The sequence below is a fragment of the Micromesistius poutassou genome, assembly GCF_964030765.1.
Source record: "Micromesistius poutassou genome assembly, chromosome: 8".
In the NCBI taxonomy this organism is placed as follows: domain Eukaryota; kingdom Metazoa; phylum Chordata; class Actinopteri; order Gadiformes; family Gadidae; genus Micromesistius; species Micromesistius poutassou.
Genome location: NC_140278.1, coordinates 18538850 through 18560827, shown reverse-complemented (window position 1 = coordinate 18560827; position 21978 = coordinate 18538850). Strand labels below are relative to the sequence as shown.

Here is a 21978-nt window from a genome sequence, read left to right as displayed (position 1 = left end):
AAGTTGGCAAGTTGTCACCTGCCCTCGCTCAAAGCTTACAGAAAAGAGAACGAGTGGCTGTATAATAACATAATAACAACAGCAATAAACATAAATCCATATCATAATTATAATATTCATCATTGTATGTACAGAAGATTCATTACAATCAATACAATCAAAACTGCCCAAGCTGAGCTGACATTCTAAAACAGCAGGGGTAGCTTTAAAGTGTGTGCATGTGTGCGTGTGTGTTTGTTTATGTGCGCATGCACAATTGTGTGTGTGTGTGTGTGTGTGTGTGTGTGTGTGTGTGTGTGATGTCATAGGAAGATCAGTTTGCAGTTGGTGATGGGCGAGCCGTTTGAACACATTCCCCGGGGGTCGTGGTGGAGGAGGTCAGAGGTCAGGGTACACAAGAACTTACTCAAACCTGCACCAGCATCACAACAACTCTAGATATCATTCGCAACCTGAACGCCAACAAACCATTTCCACCTTAAACACTATCTGCAGTGGCATGACAAGAACACAAGCACAAGGCGTATCACACCGGGTCATACCCCCCTCCTCCGTAGCTCCCCACTACAGAGGAGGTTCGAAAGGTTGGAGGGAGGAAGGCTATAGGCGGCTTATATCCTATCCACTCTGTCCCAAGAGTCCAGAAGAGTAACCAGCAGGTGAACCTTGACCTCATCACGAGCAACAGGATCACAACTGTTTGAGCTCATGATCTTATCACTCAGTGGCTAATTGGAAGATTAGGAATGTATAGCCGAGGGAGGGGGGGTGGGGTGGGGGGGGGGGTATTGTGCAAAATACATCTAGAGTCATGATATGCAAGTGCAGAGAATTCAAATTCTATTCAAAGGCGATCGTCCTCTTTTAGTTATTTTAAGATTTGCTTCAATATTAATCTTCTATGGATATTCCTTCTGTGTGATACTAAAACATATACAATCTTTTTTCTTTAAAAACAAAATAGTTTCATTCAACCTGTATTACACTATACAGACACAATACCATCTGGTGATGTAGAACTGGTGCACCACGTACAATATCTGTGGGTTTTGGTCAGGCAGGTAAATAACATTTACTTTGTATACATTGTGCCATAAAACATTTAAGTGGTGAACGTCTGCCCTGTTTTGCTATAGTTCACACATGGCGATTTGTGTGGTCTGGATAGAGTTCTACAGAGTTGTGTTGTGCGTAGTGTTTATAAGCATACATTCCTTAAACATGAGGTGACAGCCGTTGTCAATATTAACCGAGTTGAGCGTGTGTCAGCGATGGGCCGCTTGTGGTGGTTCCTGTTAGAACTGGTGCAGAGGTACAGAACGGCAGATCGGGGACGGGGGGAGGCGCGGGGGGAAGGGCTCAGTAGCGACGAGGGTTGGCCTCCCGTCCGTCTTTCTTGGCGATGATTCGCTGGTCGTCACCGGCGGCGTCGTCGGGGGAGTCCGTGGCCTCCTCCTCTTCCTCCTCCTCCTCTTCCTCCTCGCCCTCCCCTTCTGTATCCGCTGCAATGCCCATGCGGGACTCAAAGGACTGGATGGGGGGAGAGGGGGGAGCAAGAACAAGATGTCAGTTGGAATGTTGTTCAAGGAAAACCAAACTACCTGTTTGAGATATTCCCCTCGCGAAATCAGATTTCGCCCATCTCAGGTTGACACTTTTTTTTATTCAGGGGCAAGGCTGAAATGCTTTCAGTGTCTCTATGTTTCATGTTAACATCCAACATCCAAACATCCAAAAACAGATAACTCATGCAATAGTGTGCATTTACTCATACTGGGTAACTGGGTAACTATCTTATCATTATTGTTTTAACTTTTCGCATTAAGGTTAAGATTTGGACCAGGCTCATCCATAGCACAACTATGCTACTACTAACCCTTACAACACTTTTAATCTAAAATTGAATGAAGTTATTTTAGGGTTTGGTTTTCCTTTAAAATGTTCAGAAGCCAACCAAGACGATGATTCATTGAATGGTTCTAGTGAACTGATTGGCTAATCACCTCCATGGGGTTGACGATAATGGTGAGAGCTGAGTCGTCCCATTGGCTGCTGCCCTCCTTAGCTCCGCCTCTTTCCCCCTCACTACGGCGATGGATGGAGCGGATTCGGAACACTCCGAGTATCACCATGACGACCAGGAAGCCCACGCATACCATGATGATGACGGTGGCAGCTCCTGGCACCACTGTCAGAGGAAACCGAAGGTCATGGAGGACGAATATTGACAAGGCCAAATAATGTCAACACAACAAGAAGCTTGTAATTATAACAGTATATTATAATATTATTATATTCTATATTGTATTCTGTGCAAACACAGCAACAGGAAAATAAGCATTTTACATGAACATTGGTGTCTGCTATTGCAGAATAGGAGAAAGTAGATGGTGTCTACACTGCCCCCTCATGGCACTAATGGTCATTACAAATCCAGTAAACAGCATTACCCGAGTTGCGGTGTGGGTTCGGCATGCTGTGCCCACTCAGCTCCCCAGAGTGCTGAGACGGATGGAGGAACTGCTGCTGGGAGGCCAGCAGGTGTGATGGATGGTACAGGCTGTCCAGAGAGTGGAGGAAGTTCACCTGGAGGACACGTTGGGACGGAGAGGGATGGGAATAGTATCCCCAGTGTCATTCTTTTTTAAAATGCCTCACAAAGCGAAAGCTATTATATCTAAAAAGGTGCTCTCAGCCGGAACCAACAGAGCTGCTGGACGTCTAACCCATACACACAATGCTTTACAGTTAGATACACATTTACTGTTTGCTTTACATTCATTTAGAACGGTTTCTAAACACAATCAGGTGAGAGTAGAGGACCGTGTTGAAAGGTAAACATAAAGGTTATGTTCAAGCCCAGAAGCTATGTCAGGAACCAAACAGGTCGATGGCAGCGTGTGTCCGTGCTCTCCTACAGCGGGTCGTCAACAACAACAACAACAACCAGGTGAACAACAACAACAAGCGGCTGGTGCAGCCCTCACCTCCAGCGTCAGCTCGTTGCTGGTGTAGCGTCCGTTCATCTCCGAGCAGGACAGACGGAAGCGGCGCTCGAAGCGGGCCGAGCCCTTGGCCAGCCGGTAGCGGACGGAGCGCAGGACGTCCTCGTACACGGAGATGGACTCGGCGCCTGGGGGAGGGGCACGGGTTAGAGAGGGGGTCCTGGAGAGGTCCTGAACTGGGTTGGGTCATCGATACACAAGGAAGGAACTGAAGGAGCTGAGAGGGTTTGTAACTTATAACATTTCCCTAACGTGATTTATTTTTTAAACATGCCATGCATAGAATTGATTTAAAATCGGTATTATATTAATATTTCAATTGTGTTCATGAATATATTAATCAATGAATACCTTATTTATTTAAAGACGCAAAGTGTAGGATTGAGCCCCTTGACTTTCAGAATTCAAAGAAACTTGTGTGGCGTATGTGGGGTTGAGGGCTGGTTTAAGCAGCCTCACCTGGCCCGAGTCAGACCGAAGACACTGGGGCTGTGTGAGGCTGTACACCTTTCGGTGCATCCAATAATCAGGGCACACAGGTGAAACCAGGCGTCGAGAGAGCGCTATGACAGGTCAGCATGGAAACAACTGCTCGGCCTGACATTCTTCCATCTATTTCTTTCATTAATACACAGGATCAGATGTTATAATCCCTTGTGCCAAAATCCAAGGAAAACACATATTCAGAGGCCCCTGTCCAAACCAACCTTACAAGCACGCTGGCTACCAAACTACCAACCAAAGGTGAAAAGAAAAGAAAAATAAATAAATAAATACAATACAATATACCTATCCTATCCTATGGCTATCATAGCCTAAAAACAGCAATGCCACCTTCAACAGACCCAGGCTCCGTTTAAGTGCAAGCTCCAGGTAGTGACAATGCCCCCTGACCAATCCAACCTTATAAGCACATTGGCTACTAAGCTACCAACCAAAGGTGAAAAACACACGGCAACTAGCCCAACTAACAGCAGTAAATACAGCAGTATGCAGTAAGCAGAATATCATTGGGGTTATCAAGTGGGCTATACAGTAAACTGGTACAACTACCAGTGTCCTGGTCATCAGACATGCCCGGTATGGCCACTAGGTGGCGTGCAACAGGAACCACTGCTGAGCTTAATAACAGGCTCTGTCTGCTCTCACTGGCTGTGCCTCTGTGTGTCGTGACCTGATGACTCAGCATGCTGGGCTGAGTGGGAGGGGTTCTGGGAGTGTTGATAGTAAGATGAGACATGCCCTCTGCTGGAATTGTAAACAAACAGAAGTATGGGCTGGCCAGCATTTTTTATTTATGTATTATATCAGTTATAGGATGAGATTGTATTGATAACATTATTCAAATCACTATTAATCAGCCTTGACTAGATATGTAAAGGGAATTCTAACCTACCAGCTGGTTTAAATGTTATGCATTACAACTTCAAATGTATTGTCACTCTGCTGTCACTCTATTCTATATTATCCATAGCTATATCTATAGATCTAGATATATCTATGGTACCTGTGATGGCGATGTAAGCTGTGGTATTGATGATCTCCAGGCCCCTCTCCCGCAACACATCCATGTCCACCAGCAGCTCCTCCCTCTCTGGGTTTAGCTCCTCCCCCAGGGGCTGGACCTCACAGCCGTCCAGAGTGTGGGCCACAGCATCGGACATCAGAGCTTCAGGGCGGGAGGAGAGGGGAGGAGAGGGGAGGAGAGGGGAGGGTAGAGGAGGGGGCGGAACAAAGAGAGCATCAGCGTCATAGCGGTCATGTGAGAAATAAAAAAAGCATGAGCGTAGTTCGGCACAGATGGTCCTGTTTGCTGATCAGCTCATTTCCATCCTACAGTACAGTGTTTAAGACAGGCTGTTATGGCACGCTGTGTACTCACCGCTGAACAGACACAAAAAGAGGTGTCTAACCACACTGTAGAAGAGGACTCGTGGAACATAGAGATGATACCAGGTGCATTACTTAGCATGTGAAGATGTTCGGTATTAACTAAGTTATTAACTTATTAGATATCTAACCAACTAGCTAGCTATTTTAAGGAATAACTAACTTACTGGTAACATCATACAATAAGGGAACAATTATTGATCATGAACTCAACATTAATTATAGTTAGTTATGCAGTAATAAGCCTTAACTAACAATGGAGGATGTTGTTGTGTTTACATCCATAGCCCATGCAATTATATGTTGATACATGGACCTGGTGTGAAAGGACTTCAATTAATGAACTAACTAGACTAGATTGCGAGGTGACATAATGATAGTTAGTTCTCACACTAACTAACTAACTAACTAAGGGGACTGTGGGGTGACTCACCTCCGCCCTCCATCACCTGGGCGGCGGTGTTGACTGCGTGGGACAGGGAGCACACGATGCGGAGCTCTGGGAAGAGGGGGACGCCTCGGGGGCCCTCGAACTCGGGGGCCGGGCGGGCCAGGTGGGGCCCCACCCCGGACAGGGAGATCTGGGGGGCGTCGGGCTGCAGGACCACCAGGTAGCCCTCCAGCTGCTTCAGGGACAGACAGCTCTCCTCGCTGAAGCACCTGGCAGCCAAAAACGAGAGGGAGAAACAAAGCACGCTGAACACATGCCTCGGCCCGTGCAGAAGGCTGGACCCACCGAGTGTTGAATGAGTCTGTTGTCCCCACTGCTGCTGCCGCCGCCGCCGCCGCCGCCGAGTCACGACGAGGAGCAAGGCTGTTTGATGATTACATTTTTAAATAACACAAAGTGTTTATTTTTTTTACTTTCTGGGACTTCATCCGCAAGAATAAGAATTTAGTTAATGTTTGAATGAGCACAACTGCCAACAGACTGGCACGTCTCATAACTCAAAGGCTCTGTCAATGCTAATTGCATTCCTCAGCCAGCCTGAAGGAGCACTTTGTAAGATAAGCAGCGAGCTGAGTGCATTTCAGGAGGTGCTTCTGTGCACAACAATTCATGGCAATCGTTTACTTTATATTAAAAACCAGGGGGTTCATGTTTGTGACCTGGATATGTGATGGATGTGATATTAAGAGAAGCTATACATATTTTCAGATTGTCACTTAATTCTTCATTCGTCTTCTTCATTCTTCTCACCTCTGTTCCTCATCTTTTAGTGACAGGCCTATTTTTCGCACAGTTTGCATTTGTGTGTGGCGGGTGTGTGTGTGTGTGTGTGTATGTGTCAGAGTGTATGAGCGAGGATGTGTATATGCCCGTGTGTGTGGCACAGATCTACTATCTACACTAGTGAGCATCTGCTGATACAAGGCCTTCCAGAAGAGCCTGCTGTTCAGCCATCTGGGGAACCGCTGTCCTCAAATTACTCTAATCTGAACACACTTATTCACAATGTTGACTACAAAATAACTCCCAACTCCTGACCTAACAGCCAGATAAACATTATCCCCCCCCCCCACAAACACACACACGCACATGTGCACAGACATAGACATACGCGCACACACACACACACACACGCACACACACACACACACACACACACACACGCGGCTAAGCGTGTGACCTTGAATCAGTGGTGTCGTAGGGGGAAACGACTCCAGGGGAAGAGAGCCCCCGGAGCCGGCCCACTGCAGCAGCACCAGGACTCACGGCCGGCTTATCTTTCTAATCTTATGAAAACACAACGGAAAAACCCCAGCCACCGCCACAACGACCGTCGTGGGGATATTTGCGAAGGCTTGACGACGGATGAAAGCTTTTCATCAGCTTGAGCTTGAACTGAGCCTATTGAACACATATGCACTACTGTACTCTTCATTAATATTGCATCAACATTAAGTGGCCACTAAAGCCTGAAAACCCGTGGTTGGCAGTGGTTAAGCACGGCTTACGCACTCAAGCACAGACACAGGTTTAAATCTGTTTTTTCTTTCATTTTCTGCTCAGTGAATCGATGGCTAAAAATTCAATGTTATTTTTGTTATAACTGCTCATATTTATAGCTATGGCAAATACGTATTCCATATATGTATCGTTGCTATTCTGTAAATATTTTCTTGAGAAATATCAGCAGTGTATTTGTATGTAGTTGAAAGATACAAATATAACACACCTAATGTTATATTTGTATCTTTCTTTTATTAATTAAGTTTATATGTTTTTTCAGAATGGTCTATTTACTTTTCAAGAAGGTAGGCCTAACGATACGAATGAACCCAAGTTAATGTTGTTTGGTTTTATCTAACATCAATTACTATAATTAGAGTCTCATCTGTTAAACTTGGATAGTGTGTAGGTATTCAGTTTATTGCAATCTGCAACCTCACCACTAGATGCCACTAAGTCCACAACACTGCATCTTTAAGATTCAACATCCAAACTGTTGATAATGGTGACTCATGGTGGATACACGATTTACATATCCGAGGGATGTAAGACAGAAACAGCCTGCACAGTATTGTTAACATCTGTTCCAAGATCACCAGAGTGTAACAAAGGGTCTTGAGTTAATTTTGCAATCGGCAAATCTTCCAGAAAGCAACAGGTATTTTGGCTTCTTCTGGACATGTTCTTACAAGTGAATTTTCTCTGTTGCCATCAGGGTGTCATTATGCTTTACCTGCTTGTAGAACTAACTGCCATTCCAAATGCTCCGTAGTTGTGCATGTGTATTTGTTGTTTGTACGTTACTGTATGTACAACAAGCTGCTCAAACAAATTGCCCCTTGTGGGATTAATAAAGTTGTATTGTATTTTATTGTTTATTGTAGGGATGTGGTGAGTCTGAGGGTTGATAACGGGGACATTATAAGTTTGGCTCATGGTGGATACACTATTCACAGGCCTGGTGTCGTAGCTGAGGGAGGTGCAGGGTTTGACATTTGATAACGGGGACATTATAAGGCTCATGGTGGATACACGGTTCACAGGCCTGGCGTCCTACCTGAGGGAGGTGGTGAGCTTGAGGGGCCTGACCCCCGGGGTAGCGAAGCGCAGGGAGTTCCTGTAGGTGACCTGCTGCACGGCGCGGTTAAAGCTCTCGATGTCGTCTCCTTCCAGCACCAGCACCGACTGGCTGGGGTTCACATGGACCTGGAAGAGCCGGGTCAGGGGATCATACACAATTACACATCTATCGATAACAATGTGCAGGCATGCTTGGGCTGTGTTGCCAACATATTGCTAATTCTGATCACGTAGAAAAACATTTCATTCTTCTTTTTTATCAGATATGCTTGAACAATGTTACTAATTATGATTCTGAGATACATTATTCTTTTATTTGAATAATTGTTCAGTAAGTCAGATACGCTTGGACAATATTACTAATTATGATTCTGAGACACAGCATGTTTTTTATATAAATAATTGTTCATTAAGTCAGATATGCTTGGACTATATTGCTAATTCTGAGACACAATAATTAGTTAATTCCAATATACTTTTATTTTTATAGGGTATTTATTCTGATATGATTATGAGCTATATTGCTTACGATACAATGACATTACAACATTAAAACAATACATTTGAAGGGTAAGCAAACCCCCAAATCCAAAGTGGCGGAGGACATAAAATGCTTAAATGTGTTAAAAGGGGGTAAATGATCTGTAAAATACCAGTGGTCTGCTACTTTTGGCCCAAAACGTTCTCTAGAGCGGGGGTTTCGTATTGGCTGCATGCCCTTGCTCAAGCGAGGTTGCGATGCCTTTTTGACATTGTTTGACAACGCCCCACATACCTAACCTGACTCTCGCCAGATGAATTTCGTTTCACCTAGCTCCACTCATCCATCTGGGATCGCTCCCGTTGGGGCGGGATTTGGGGACCAGATCGAAAGGTAGAGCCAATCGGGCCCGCCGGGCGGGATTTTTATAGATGTGACGTAGCGGAGAAGCGACTGTTTTGATTCAATGGCGGCTCTCATCTGCGTCACGGGTTGGTTTCGATGTGAGTGGTTGAAGTAGCACGTCAATAAAGATGACGGACGAGTGGTTTATCCAATCATATGCAAGGATTTTTGATAAGGCCCAGCCTTCTAAAACACCTCTCCAATGGATTGATCCCAGATGGATGAGTGGAGCCAGGTGGAACGAAATTCATCTGGCGAGAGTCAGGTTACCACATACCTGCTCCTACGAAACCCATCCCACTCTCCTGGGTGAACCGGGGTAAACCTGCCCTTTAATACATACGCCGTCCTTCGTTCCTCCACGGCGCTTACCTTCATTCCGGAGCCCAGCGTCTCCAGGTCTCCAAAGTCCAGCCCCTCCCTGCAGGCGTACAGGCACTCCACCACGCTGTGGGGCTCCACGCTGCCCGGGCGCACCGTCACCCCCGACAACAGGCCTCGGTAACCGCCCACATACCTCCCTGAGGAAGACAGCCAGCAAGGATCAACAGAGAGAGAGAGTGACGGAGAGAGAGTGACGGAGAGAGAGAGAGAGAGAGAGAGAGAGAGAGAGAGAGAGAGAGAGAGACAGAGAGAGAGAGAGAGAGAGAGAGAGAGAGAGAGAGAGCACACGCACACACACACACACACGCACACAAATAAGACTGGGGAGAAAACAACAAACTAACTCACCCGAGTCCTTCCCCTCTGGGACGGTGTTGTTGGAGATCTTCTGCTTGTCCTCAGGCTCTGCTGGGATCATACCATGAGGGGGGGGGGGGTAGAAGAAGAAAAGAAAAACAGAAATTGAGACAACAACAACACACGCAAACACATGCAACAGTCTGAGGCCTAATGAGGATCTCAAAGAGACTGATTGACAGCCAGGTAGAGAGAAAGGTTGGAATAAGCGTGGGAACAAATCAACGGTGTGGGTGGTGTTCAGACACACTCGCCGTGCGGTGGCGAGGCAGCAGATGGTGGCAGCAGACTGGGGCTTGCGGATGAAGGGGGCTTGGATGGGACTGGAGGAGAGAGCGTGTTTTTGCGTGGCTAATTGGCGGACAGTGTCCTATTTTAATTAATAGCGCTCATGTAGCTGGCAGGCTAACGGTCTGGCCTGTCTGTTCCGTTCTGTTCAACTGAATAATTAATATGCCATTGAATTATGAGCCTGGGATTTAATAAATGGATCAGATCGCGGCAAATTGTCCTGGCACAGTCTGAAGTCTGGCGAGTTGCTGAAGGAAAGGATACTGTTTTATTTTTGTAGAAATTCAATTCAAATATTTCGGATGTTTTCAAAGACAGGGGAATGCCATTCTGGATTCAATTTTAAGAAATAATGTAGAAATGATGCAAATTAAGTTAAGATTAAAGAGACATAATACTATTATTTGAGGGCAATTTGTTAGATATAATGTTTCCATCCGTCGGCTATGAGTGAGTGAAATACTGAGAGAACATCTCTTGTTGAGTGAACTGGCCCTGTAGGACGACTTGAGATTTTAGGGATATATCTTCCATGAATGGTTCGGGAAATCCACCTTGCCTGTGGATCAAAGGTGTGGGAAGCAGAGCTAGTGAGCGGATGGATTCTTTGGAGCGCGGAGCGCTTTTTAATCTAGAGGCCGGAGCGGCCGCTCTGTTCCGCTCCAGTTTCGCTCTGGTCCCGCTCCGATGGCACTCACACCACGAGTCTGAGGCCTATCGACGTAGACAAGCGTGTTCGTTGTTGCTCTTGTCTATCTTTTAAAATAAATGTTCTATGATATATGAAATATATTGCCGTTGCTTTTAGTGCTTTAGTATTTAGGTTTTCTGTTTAAGGTGATTATTTCGTGGTCGATTATTTCTCCCTCTTTTAAATCGTAGTGAGCGTGGAGTGTTTTCACTGGAGCGGGAGGATTTTTAAGTGGAGCGGGGAGCGAAATTGCGCGGAGCGACCTGACTCGATATAACACTTTATAATGGCAGATAAAAGTAGGGAGAGAGGGAGAAGAGAGGGAGGGAGGGAGAAGAGAGGGAGGGAGGGAGAAGAGAGGGAGGGAGAAGAGAGGGAGGGAGAAGAGAGGGAGGGAGGGAGAAGAGAGGGAGGGAGGGAGAAGAGAGGGAGGGAGGGAGAAGAGAGGGAGGGAGAAGAGAGGGAGGGAGGGAGAAGAGAGGGAGGGAGGGAGAAGAGAGGGAGGGAACGTTCCTTTGGTTGTTTGGTTGAGAATCTGTGCTGCAGCCCGTTCCAGTGGTGTTTGCGTCGCCGTGCACTCCACGAGACTCACCCCAGCAGGCCCCGATGACCATCCTCTGGCGGGGGGCGGGGTTAGGGATGGCTCCGTTGTCGTGGATGAGCGCGGGGTCAAAGGTCACGCCGTCCACGTACAGAGTGACGGAAGGGAACTGGACGCTGAGAGACAGGTGATGCCACTCGCTGTCACACACCTGGCGGAGACAAGACAAAATCAGAGGTCGGAGGCTAACTCTGCTAATGTGGTGCGGAATGAGAAACCAATTTATTATATTATATATATATATATTTAAGCCGATTTTTGGTCGATTTCTGAGGTTGGAGAAGAACAATGTGCTATAATTGCCAGACAGGAATGTAGGACTGGAGAAGAACAGAGGGAATAGATGCATGGGGTGGTAGGGGGTTGATGTGGGGGTGCAGGATGTAATGGTGCAGAAGGACGGATTTGAGAAATCTTGTCTGAATAAGCCTGGCATATCTTTAATCCTGCCAGATTCAATCCGTCTGTCTGCCTCAAGTCACAGAATAAGCCTGCTTCACGCACACACACACACACACACACACACACACGCACACATGCACACACACATGGACGCTCAGAGACAAGCATATACATTTGCACGCACATACACACACAAATACACACACACACACACACACACACACACTAGTACATACACACAGATGTATGGAAGCACACGTGCATAAAAACTACCCAGATTGTTCTTCACTCTTATTTTACACACACACACACACACACACACACACACATACACAGAATTGTCTACTGCTGTGATTGGCTGATCTCAGCCTTGTTCCCTCTGTGAAGCGTGACGGTGGTGAACCAGCGAGGGCAAACGCAGCCACAGCCACTCCCACTCCCACAGTACCTGCTCCAGTTTCCACAGGAACTTGACGGGCCGTGCGGCAGAGACATCAGGCCAGTAGAAGAGAGAGAGACGACAGCCATGCACGGAGAGAGCATAGTGGGAGAAGGAGTCCTCTGTGGGAGAGGTAAGAGCACAGAGAGAGAAAGAACAGACGAAGAGGCGTGTGAGTGTCGCCGCGTCCTATTGGCTCTCGACGAGCAGGGGCATCAGCAGGATGGATGTGTCCTTCATGCTGTCGTTATTGTTGCTTTTGTTCATACTTATTCCGCAAAGAACACGACGTGGAGGGCGATCGATGAGAGCTGACAAAGTCCTACACAAATACTGAGCTTCACAATGAAATGCTATCCTGGCAGGAACAATTGGGAAACTGTCGAGCTTAAACCTGCCCGCTCGATCGCACGTTTATGTACGGGTTCGAGGGAGGGGACAATGTTATTCATTCTCAATCCTTTAACACAGGGAATCAATACCAGCCCCCCTGTGATGCTCCATCTTCAGACCTGAGAGCAGGCATAACAATACCATTTGGACCCCTGGAAAGGTCTTGAACAAAACGCTTCATAAAAGGACTACCTGGATTCTAGAGTCTAGAGTTTGAGTTTTGTTTAAATAGAGTATAAATTTAATATTGTGCACGGTTGTGTATTGTATGTACCTAGTATGTGGGCTGCCCATAGACACATAGACACATAGACACATAGGCTGTGTTCCAATTCAGGAGCAGCATCCTTCGAAGGACGCGGTCTATGAAGGTGTGGCCTTCGTAGACCGCGAAGGCCACACCGAAGGCCGAACGAGCGTTGTTAAATGGAGAGACGTTTTAGCCTACAGAGCATTTCCAGATTGCGTAACCAGCCGTTAACGTCCTTTACCTTGCGTGACCACGCGCCGTCTCCTAGCAACCCTGACAGCTGCGGTTCAAACCGGACAGCGGAGGAGAAATATGGAGCCAGAAATCATAATTTTATTTGTTATGTTTTATCTTTTATTGGAGGAGTGGGTGAAGAGGAAGAGAGGACGTTGGCTTAACGTTAATTAGTTTAACGTTATATGTCTAGCGTTAATGTCATTGAACTTTGACAATAAAGTTACATATTTAAAATGGTCCCAACCTTACTTTTATATAAAAAAATGTTTTTACATAGTTTTGTCATTAAATATATGTATTCGCAACATACGCGCAATATACGTTGGGCCGTATATTGTGGTGGGTCCTTCAAATCCGGGAAAAAGAAGGCTGCATATCTCGGCCGCATTCGAAGGAGCCTTCGAAATGGGACAGCACTTGACGCGCCGCTGTGACGTAAGCGGCCTTCAAACGCGTCCTTCGAAGGACGCAGCCCCTGAATTGAGACGCAGCCATAGACACATAAACACATCCAGAGAAGGTCACGTGACCTACCGTTCCTGACGGTGCTGCAGATGATGGTCTCCTCCTCCTTGTGGCTGCCCCTGCTCTGACCGGGGGTGGGGGCGGAGGAGGCGGGCTGCACGTTGGCCCCGCCCCTCCGCATCCACAGCTGCAGGGTGAAGTGGTCGCCGGACACGGCCGCCGCCACCGAGTTGGGCACCGCGGCGACGTGGGCGGAGCCATTGAAAGAGAAGACCAGGGAGGAGTCGGAGGAGGGCAGGGTGGGCAGGGACGAGGTCCAGTTGGCGGCCGGCGACGGGGGGGGCAGGAGGTCCACCTCGCCTCTGACGGCGCCTGGGGATGGCACAGGGAAGACCCAGGGTCCACGGGGGGGGGGGAGAGGCGGTTAGCATGGGGCTGATCTTGGATCCATCACTTCCCATGGAGAGACGGCACAGCGCCCGGGCCCGAAACCAAAAACTGCAAGGGGGCGGAGTCACTCCTTGTGCAGTGGCGCTCTTAGCCCTCTGGGGGCTCCAGGCAAAGGTGACCAGAATTGTTGACGGGGGTGGGGGGGGGGGAGAGTGTTGGATTGCGGATGGACAGGATTGTTGAGGGGGGGTTGTGGCGTAGCGAAGTTGCGGACGGACAGGATTGTTGGAGGGGGGGGGGGGAGAGTGTTGGATTGCGGATGGACAGGATTGTTGAGGGGGGGTTGTGGCGTAGCGAAGTTGCGGACGGACAGGATTGTTGGAGGGGGGGGTGTTCGGGGGGCATAGCGAAGTTGCATGAATGCTTCGCACGTTAACAGGGAGACCGTCAATGCCTGAGTAATTGGACTTCCCGGCGCTGCTATATGTTTTTATAAAAATAAAAAAAATAAAAATAAATAAAGAGGGCATTTTGGGGGCCCCAAAAGGCCTCTATGGGGCCTTCTATGGGGCCTGGGGCTCCAGGTGTGCCTGGTCCCTGGTCTGCCTAACAGTACGGCCCGCCCTTGGCCTTAACCCTAACTTAACCCTAACCCTAACCCTAGGAAATGTTTACTCATGCTGGCAACGTTTGTGTTCACTTTAAGCCGATTATGTCTTACAGATCCCCGCCTCCAGCAACGTGATTGGTCAAAACAAACACGAAGCAAAAAGAAAGTGAAACACCCGGTTCACTCCGATCTGAGCTCATCTGCTATTAGACTTTAAACTTTAGTATATGCTACACGTGAACCTCCTAAGATGGCGCAATTTGATTGGTTCACTATCTCGGGTTATTGGGAATTATCCCATGATTGAGATCTCAAACTCGGTGACTCAGACGGTCGTCTGGTCACACTAATAAAAACAAATAAATCCCGGCAAAAATTGTTATCTTGTTTATTTTTGGAGTGTTCACGTGTAGTATATACTAAAACAATTATTCACCTTAGGCTCCGTGAATAGTGGGGAATAGCTAATAGTGGGCTATCCCCCACTATTCACGTCGCCTTCAGCGAATAATTGTTAGATCGATCTTAATCTAAGGTCTGATCTGCGACACTAGCATGTGAGAGGCGACCCCCGGGGCAGAAGCATGGTGGAGCAGGGGCGGGCCGGGGTTTCAATGGCGTGACCCGGAGCTCACCACAGAGGCGGCGCACGGAGCGGTCCGAGTAGCTGTCCCTGTCGCAGCCCTTCCCGATGTGGCCGGTCTGCAGCTCCACGGTGGCCTGGATGTTCCACACCGTCTCCTCGCAGGTCTCCAGGTGCAGGCTGGGGAACAGGGGCACGCTGCCGGACCCGGGGGTGTACTCCACGCGCTTGGTCCATCCTGGACCAAGGAGGGGATGAAAAAAAAAAAAAAAGATCCAACGATGAGTTCGTTAAAAAATCCAATTTTATTAAAAAGAAAAAAATTGAACGCCAAGTCATGCAATCTTATTTTCACAAATTTACCACCTTGATAATCCATTCTCCATCCGGTTTGAAGGGCTAGATTGTGTGTTTGTGTGCGTGCGCGTGTGCGTGTGCGTGTGCGTGTGTGTGTGTGTGTGTGTGTCATTTGTATTACCGTTCCAGCCCGGTTTGCAGGACGGCTTCACCGTGACGACCACCTGGGCGTCTGCCTGAGCGCGGTTCTTGCCGCAGTCGAAGGCGGTCACCCAGAAGGTGTACACGCGCTGGCGCTTGGAGTCCAACGGCTCTGTGTTCTTGATGTTGCCTAGGAGACGGCCGGGGAAGGAGGACAAGAGAGAAAGAAAAATCCAAAAATAAATAATTCAAGAAATAATTTAAGGAACAATGAAAAGAAGAATGAAAAGAAACAGAAAACAAGGATTTATTTTACGACGCTAATTAATCTCTCTTAATCCGTACCGCATCTCTTTTCATCAAACAACAGACCGGAATCAAAGAGGATTTAATAATGCCTGATGTTACGTTAAACGACCTACGTCCGTCAGCCCACACAAGATGAGTCAGAAAAACAAGGCATTTAAAAAAGCAAACGATGCTTTGACAAGTTAGTCAGGGGTCAGAAAGTGAAAAAGAAACATAACAAAGATGAGGGGAGTGAATAGACCAGGAGAATAGGTCTTCAACAGCAAGCCTTTGTGCTACGGCTGCTGTTACTGCAGCCTGACCCAAAACCACCACCCCGCACGCTCCTGCAAGCCAATCCTGCAGATTCACGGTAACCACAAAGAAAACCCAGTGTCAAAGTACCACTCTAGTGCTATTGTTGTGACAGGACAAAACGGCTTTCTATCTCACCAAAAGAATCCTATCAAGGACGTCCAATGTGACAACTGAAGAAGATTTCAACGGGACAAACTACAATTCAAGCTTTGAGATTGCTCTGTTGACTGATGTCCCCATCTCTCGCTCTTGTCTGCAGCACACAAACAGAGGAGCCGTGTTTGAATGAGCAGAGAGCAGAGGAACAATCTCCTGCCCACACCATGTCTATTGTAGAAACCTCTGGGCCTTCACCTGTGAGGGGAGGGCCACACCTGTATGTCCAAAGATACAGACTTGAATGGAGAAAGATCTGTGGAAGTCGGGGACGAAGGTGTACCGGGATGAAGGTGCACAAGGTACACACGCGTTCAAAGGGAGTAAACAAAATAATAATGGCTTCATGCACAAATGTATGTATGACGGAAAGATGAGCAACTGATCTATCCAGCCCACATCTAGGCGGTCACGCTCACTCTCTGCCCCTTATGACGTCATGAGGGGCAGATTTCCAAAAAACGGCTCGTAACGGATAACCACACCACACCTGGCGGCATGTCACGGGACCTTTAAAGCCCCAATCTGGTCGCCATGACTCCTCACCGTCGTTGTCGATGGCGAAGGGCACGTTGGGGGTGATGATGTCGTAGAAGCAGATCTGGCTGTACTGCGGGGAGCAGTCGGCGTCCAGGGCCTCCACGCGCACGATGCGGTCGAACAGGCGGCCCTCGGGCACCGAGGCCTCGTAGCGCCGCTCCACGAACACAGGGGAGAACTCGTTGACGTCGTTGACGCGCACGTGCACCGTGGCCCTGGGGACGGGGGGGGGGGGGGGGGAGAGAGAGGGAGGGAGAGGGAGAGGGAGAGAGAGAGGGAGAGGGAGAGGGAGAGGGAGAGAGAGAGAGAGGCAGGGGACCGGGGATAAGGAACAACATGTTACCTGTCATGGGAGTACTGGCTGTACTGTCACACAAACAACAACAATAACAACAACAACCACCCCCGAGAACGTTTCAGGTATTTGAGGTCGAGTGAACATATCAGTGGGATGCATTTCTGTAACACGTTGTTCTGTGTACGGAATTTAAAGTTGTTCCAGAATGGCATTGTATTCTTTAAATATTCAAAAAAAATAAGATCTTCAAAGATCCCAGAAAGAAAATGAGGGATTGTATGTGTATTCTAGAATGGGAACATGTTTTATGTTTCACAATGGGAATAAATGGTTATGTATGTTCTACAAAAGGAGCATATTCAATATATATGTGGTAGAATAAAGGTTTTTTCCCTCTATTATGTAATAGAATGGGAACATGTTGTCAGTGCCCTAGATTCTGCTCCTCTACACAGTACAGCATGTTCAAGAATGACAATGGAAGAATAGATCAGACAGAAACATTTTCTATCGGGTAAGCGTAGGTGTTAGACATGTATTACAACAGGAATGTTTCATTATAACGCGGTAGTGGCAGCAATGTGTCCAACAGCAGTCTAACTGGTAAGCTGTGGCTGCCGACGGTAATACATAACAAGCGTGTCCTATCTCCACACTGACTTGTGGGACTTCTTGCTGTTGGCTCCGTCGGGGCCCTCCCCACAGTCGTACGCCTGGATGGTGAAGCTGTGCTCCTTCTGGCTCTCACAGTCCAGGGGCTCCTTGGAGCGCACCAGACCCTCCCCGGTGGAACGGTCCAGGACCACCGCCTCAAACTGGACCGCGCCGGAGCCGGAGGGCCCGTTGTGCACCCGGAACCCGCAGATCTCCCCTGGGTGAGCGCGGAGGACGAGGCAGCGTCAGTGATCAGGATAAGGTGTTATGACGATACGGAGGAGTGAAGGGAGGGGTGTGGTGACAGCTTTTTAATTACATGTTGAAGTAGAATCAGAGCCTATTGACTCAATGAACACACATGAGAAGAACCCAGTCATTACTCAAATAAAGGGAATCCCTTTCTGGGAATGCTCAGGGTGGCATTCATTATTCAATTATAATTTATTCAATAAGGAATATTTCCTGCGAGCCCAAAGCATTTATATTGCAGACATGCTAATCTTATTTAGGTCCTCTTCAATAGCACACTGCAGCCAGCCTTCAGGGGCAGATTATACTATTAGTTTCTTGGTTTGAAGTTACTGGACTCAACGTTATATTTAATCAAATGGAATATTTATAATGTGTCTGGGAGTCTGTCTTTAAAGATAGGGACTCAAACTGGATACAAGGAAAACACATTATGTGCCGTACTATATATGGTAAATGGTAAATGGTCCTCATTTATATAGCGCTTTTATCCAAAGCACTTCACAGTGTCGACTGACATTTACCTATTCATGCACACATTCACACACCGACGGCGGAGTCAACCACTCAGGGCAACAGCCAGCTCGTCAGGAGCAGTCAGGGTGAGGCGTCTTGCTCAGGGACACCACGACACTCAGCTAGGAGGAGCCGGGGATCGACTAGCAACCTTGCGGTTACCAGCCAACCCACTCTACCTCCTGAGCTCCTGAGCTAATGCTGCCCCTATTATAAATCCTTCCCATGAAAGTGAAATATATCTGCCATTAATGGCAATGTGCTGTATAAATCTATTTATATAATCACACAAAACAATGACATCAATCATAACCTCAAAGATAAGTTGAAAGAAAAATACTACAAAAAATAATTAACTTGATTTGACAGATTTTCAATTTTCAATTTTAGATGCAACTGTCAAAGAAATCCTCACGCAATCATATAATTATACACATTAGGTATAACGTCTATGGCCATTGTTTGCATACTAGCCAGGGGTGTATTTGTATGTAGGTGTGTATGTATGTATGTCTCTGTAGGTGTGTGTGTGTGTGTGTGTAGTAGGTCTCTGTATGTGTGTATGTCGATGTTGGTGTGTGTGTAGGTCTCTGTAGGTGTGTGTGTGTGTGTGTGTGTGTGTGTGGGTGTAGTAGGTCTCTGTATGTGTGTGTGTAGGTCTCTGTAGGTGTGTGTAGTAGGTATATTTATCTGTATGTGTGTGTAGGTCTATGTAGGTGTGTGTGTGTGTGTGTGTGTGTGTGTGTGTGTGTGTGTGTAGGTCTCTGTAGGTGTGTGTGTAGGTCTCTGTAGGTGTGTGTGTGTGTGTGTGTAGGTCTTTGTAGGTGTGTGTGTGTGTGTGTGTAGGTCTCTGCAGGTGTGTGTGTGTGTGTAGGTCTCTGTAGGTGTGTGTGTGTGTGTGTGTGTGTGTAGGTCTCTGCAGGTGTGTGTGAGTGTGTGTGTGTGTGTGTGTGTGTGTGTGTGTAGGTCTCTGCAGGTGTGTGTGTGTGTGTGTGTAGGTCTCTGTAGGTGTGTGTGTGTGTGTGTGTGTGTGTGTGTGTGTGTGTGTGTGTGTGTGTGTGTGTAGGTCTCTGCAGGTGTGTGTGTGTGTGTGTGTGTGTATGTGTGTGTGGGTCTCTGCAGGTGTGTGTGTGTGTGTGTGTGTGTGTGTGTGTAGTAGGTCTCACCGGCGTAGTGCAGCGGAGCGTCCTTGTCCAGCGCAAACAGCGGCGGGCTGAGCAGCACCGTGTTGTCGTTCTCCATGACGATGCCCTGGTACTCCGTCTCGATCCATGGCTTGTGCTTATTGGCTGAACGGTCCACAGAGAGAGAACCGGGCCGCGGCGCAGGGACAAATAGAGCAATTAGAGAGGAGCCCGCACCCGTCTATTTATAACACTCCATTAGAGCGGCGCGAGGGTGTGGTTAAGTGTGTTGATGTGGAGCAACACAGTAAAAATGTGTGTGTGTGTGTGTGTGTCTGTGTGTGCGCGATCGGAAACACACTGTTTGCCGTCTTTTGGGAGAGCCTCTCTTCCACACATACATGTTGACCTCTCTTTCCCTCACTCCTTCATGGTCTCTCTCCCTCCCTCTCTGACATGTCACTCAAGCGCTACTCTGGAAACCCTACAAGGACATGCGTTCATATTCTCCCCCTCTCTCCCCCCCTCTCTCTCTCTCTCTCTCTCTCTCTCTCTCTCCCTCCCCTGCTCTCTGTCTGGTGTCAAGTGTTCCTCTGCACACCTTGATGGTTGGCGGTGTAATTAAAATCAGTCAGACTTCACCTTATCTCACGGCGGGGGGGGGGGGGGGGGGCAGGGGGACGGGCTGGCCCGGTTAACGGGATTTGTGATCGGGTGAAGAAACGGCGATTGGAAATCCAGCATTTTCTAGTGCGGTGGGGGGGGGGGGGCTTAACGGTGAATTCACCTTCAAATTGAAAATTAATTATTCATCGTTGTGCTCTGTGTTTTCCAGCGGGCGATCAAAGGCCAGCACAAACGAGCAGGGAGGAAGAGGATTTTACAGTCGGCTAATCAAAGGCCGTGACCAAAAGGCCTGGTAGCCGTGGTGATGCGTGACATCACAGGGTCCGCGGGGTGGCGGCGGCGGCGGAGGACGCTAAAGATATCCCGTTGGGTTCTGTTCCGTGTTCTCCACAAGGAACCCGAGGATCCACACCATTAATTAGAACCACTCTTCAAGCTAACAGCCAATTGGCTCCAGGCTACAGTGACACCTGACCTGCTCTCAGGCCCCCTCCCCCCTCTCCTCCATCACCGCCAACGCCGCAGACCCACTCACGCTCTCCAGTCCTCTGCTCAGCCTCACTGTGTGTACCAGGCCATTCTCCTCTCTCTCTCTCTCTTTCTACTTCTTCTTGGTTTACAGGCTATTTCACCCGTGTCCCTTCCAACTCCCTCCACCCCCTCGCCTCCACCTCTCCCTGCTTTATAAGCATTAATCTTAGCATCAGGGCTGGGGATTACACCCGGGATTACAGATTGAGAAGCATTGACCCGTTCCATACCCGGGCTCTCCCTCTCTCTTTCACACTCTGTTGACCTCCACACCAGCCCTGATACCCCATACCCCTCTGACACTCTCTGCATCCCCCTATAGCACCACCTCACCTCTCCTCTCCTGTCTCCCTCTCTGGTCAGCCTATTTATATTCCCCCCCCCCCTCCCTTTATGAGTCTGGTGCTTCGCGGCAAGTGGCTGGCGTCTGTATCTCCTGACTTCACGTATTCTACCCCCTGACACTGCGTCTTCATATCTCTCTCTCTCTCTCTCTCTCTCTCTCTCTTTCTCTCTCTCTTTCTCTCTTTCTCTCTCTCCCTCTCTCTCTCCTCTGTGTCCTCTGAGTTCTCTGTGACTCTCCTTCGCGGCGGCATTGTCTGCGTGCGTTCGCTCTCGTCCCTTTTGTCTCTGGGCCATCCGCCCTGTTTGACATTGCCTCTGCACACACACACACTGGTTCCCGGTGTATTCTCTGCTGGTCCGACGGCGGTCCGGGTGTGGAGTCAGAGCCAGGGGTACTAGAGGAGCACAGAGCCGCGACCACGACACACACGCCGCCGTCTACTACACCCTCACGTCCACGCAGTGAGGCAGGCCCCCGGCTCACAAGGTTATCAGAAGTGTGTGTGGGGGGGGGGGTGTGTACATGTGTATCGGACGGCACAGTCCGATACACAGCACATAGGATCTGGGGACAGCACAGTCTCAGAGTTCTGTGGCGGAGGGCGGAACAGTGTTGTATAATGTACGCACATTTCATCATGACACAGGATAACATTACACAGCATTAGGGTCGGCAAACAATCATTCAGCGTGTTGGGGAAGGAGGGGGAGAGAGAAGGGGGGGGGGGGGAGATTGTGGGCACCTATGAGAAGGTTGAGGGGCTCCCAAGGCAAAGAGGCAACATCATCTCAACATTCACAATCAACGGTCAAAAGGATGAAGGAAGGAACTGACCTTTGTTGCTATTGGCAACTGAAGTCAAGCAAAGGAGGAAGAAGGAGAGGAAATTCATTCTGTCCATCTGAGGGACGACCAGGCGGTGCAAAGGAGGGGGGGGGGGGAAAGGAGGAATAGAGTACATGCATTAACGGTTTAGCGGCAC

General features: G+C 48.3%; 1 protein-coding gene across 1 annotated transcript; it reads right to left on the bottom strand.

Annotated features, from left to right (window-relative positions):
* Positions 1-1359: 1359 nt before the first annotated feature.
* clstn3 (calsyntenin 3) lies at positions 1360-21897 on the bottom strand (the record flags this gene model as incomplete). Its single annotated transcript, XM_084472384.1, has 18 exons — positions 1360-1530; positions 2004-2188; positions 2451-2586; positions 2988-3133; positions 4513-4674; positions 5329-5555; positions 7907-8055; positions 9188-9336; positions 9548-9604; positions 11131-11290; positions 11990-12102; positions 13395-13697; positions 14961-15146; positions 15387-15536; positions 16655-16863; positions 17607-17817; positions 19535-19657; positions 21831-21897. The coding sequence occupies 18 exons, from the start codon at positions 21895-21897 to the stop codon at positions 1360-1362; spliced, it is 2904 nt and encodes a 967-aa protein (XP_084328510.1).
* Between the last annotated feature and the right edge of the window lie 81 nt (positions 21898-21978).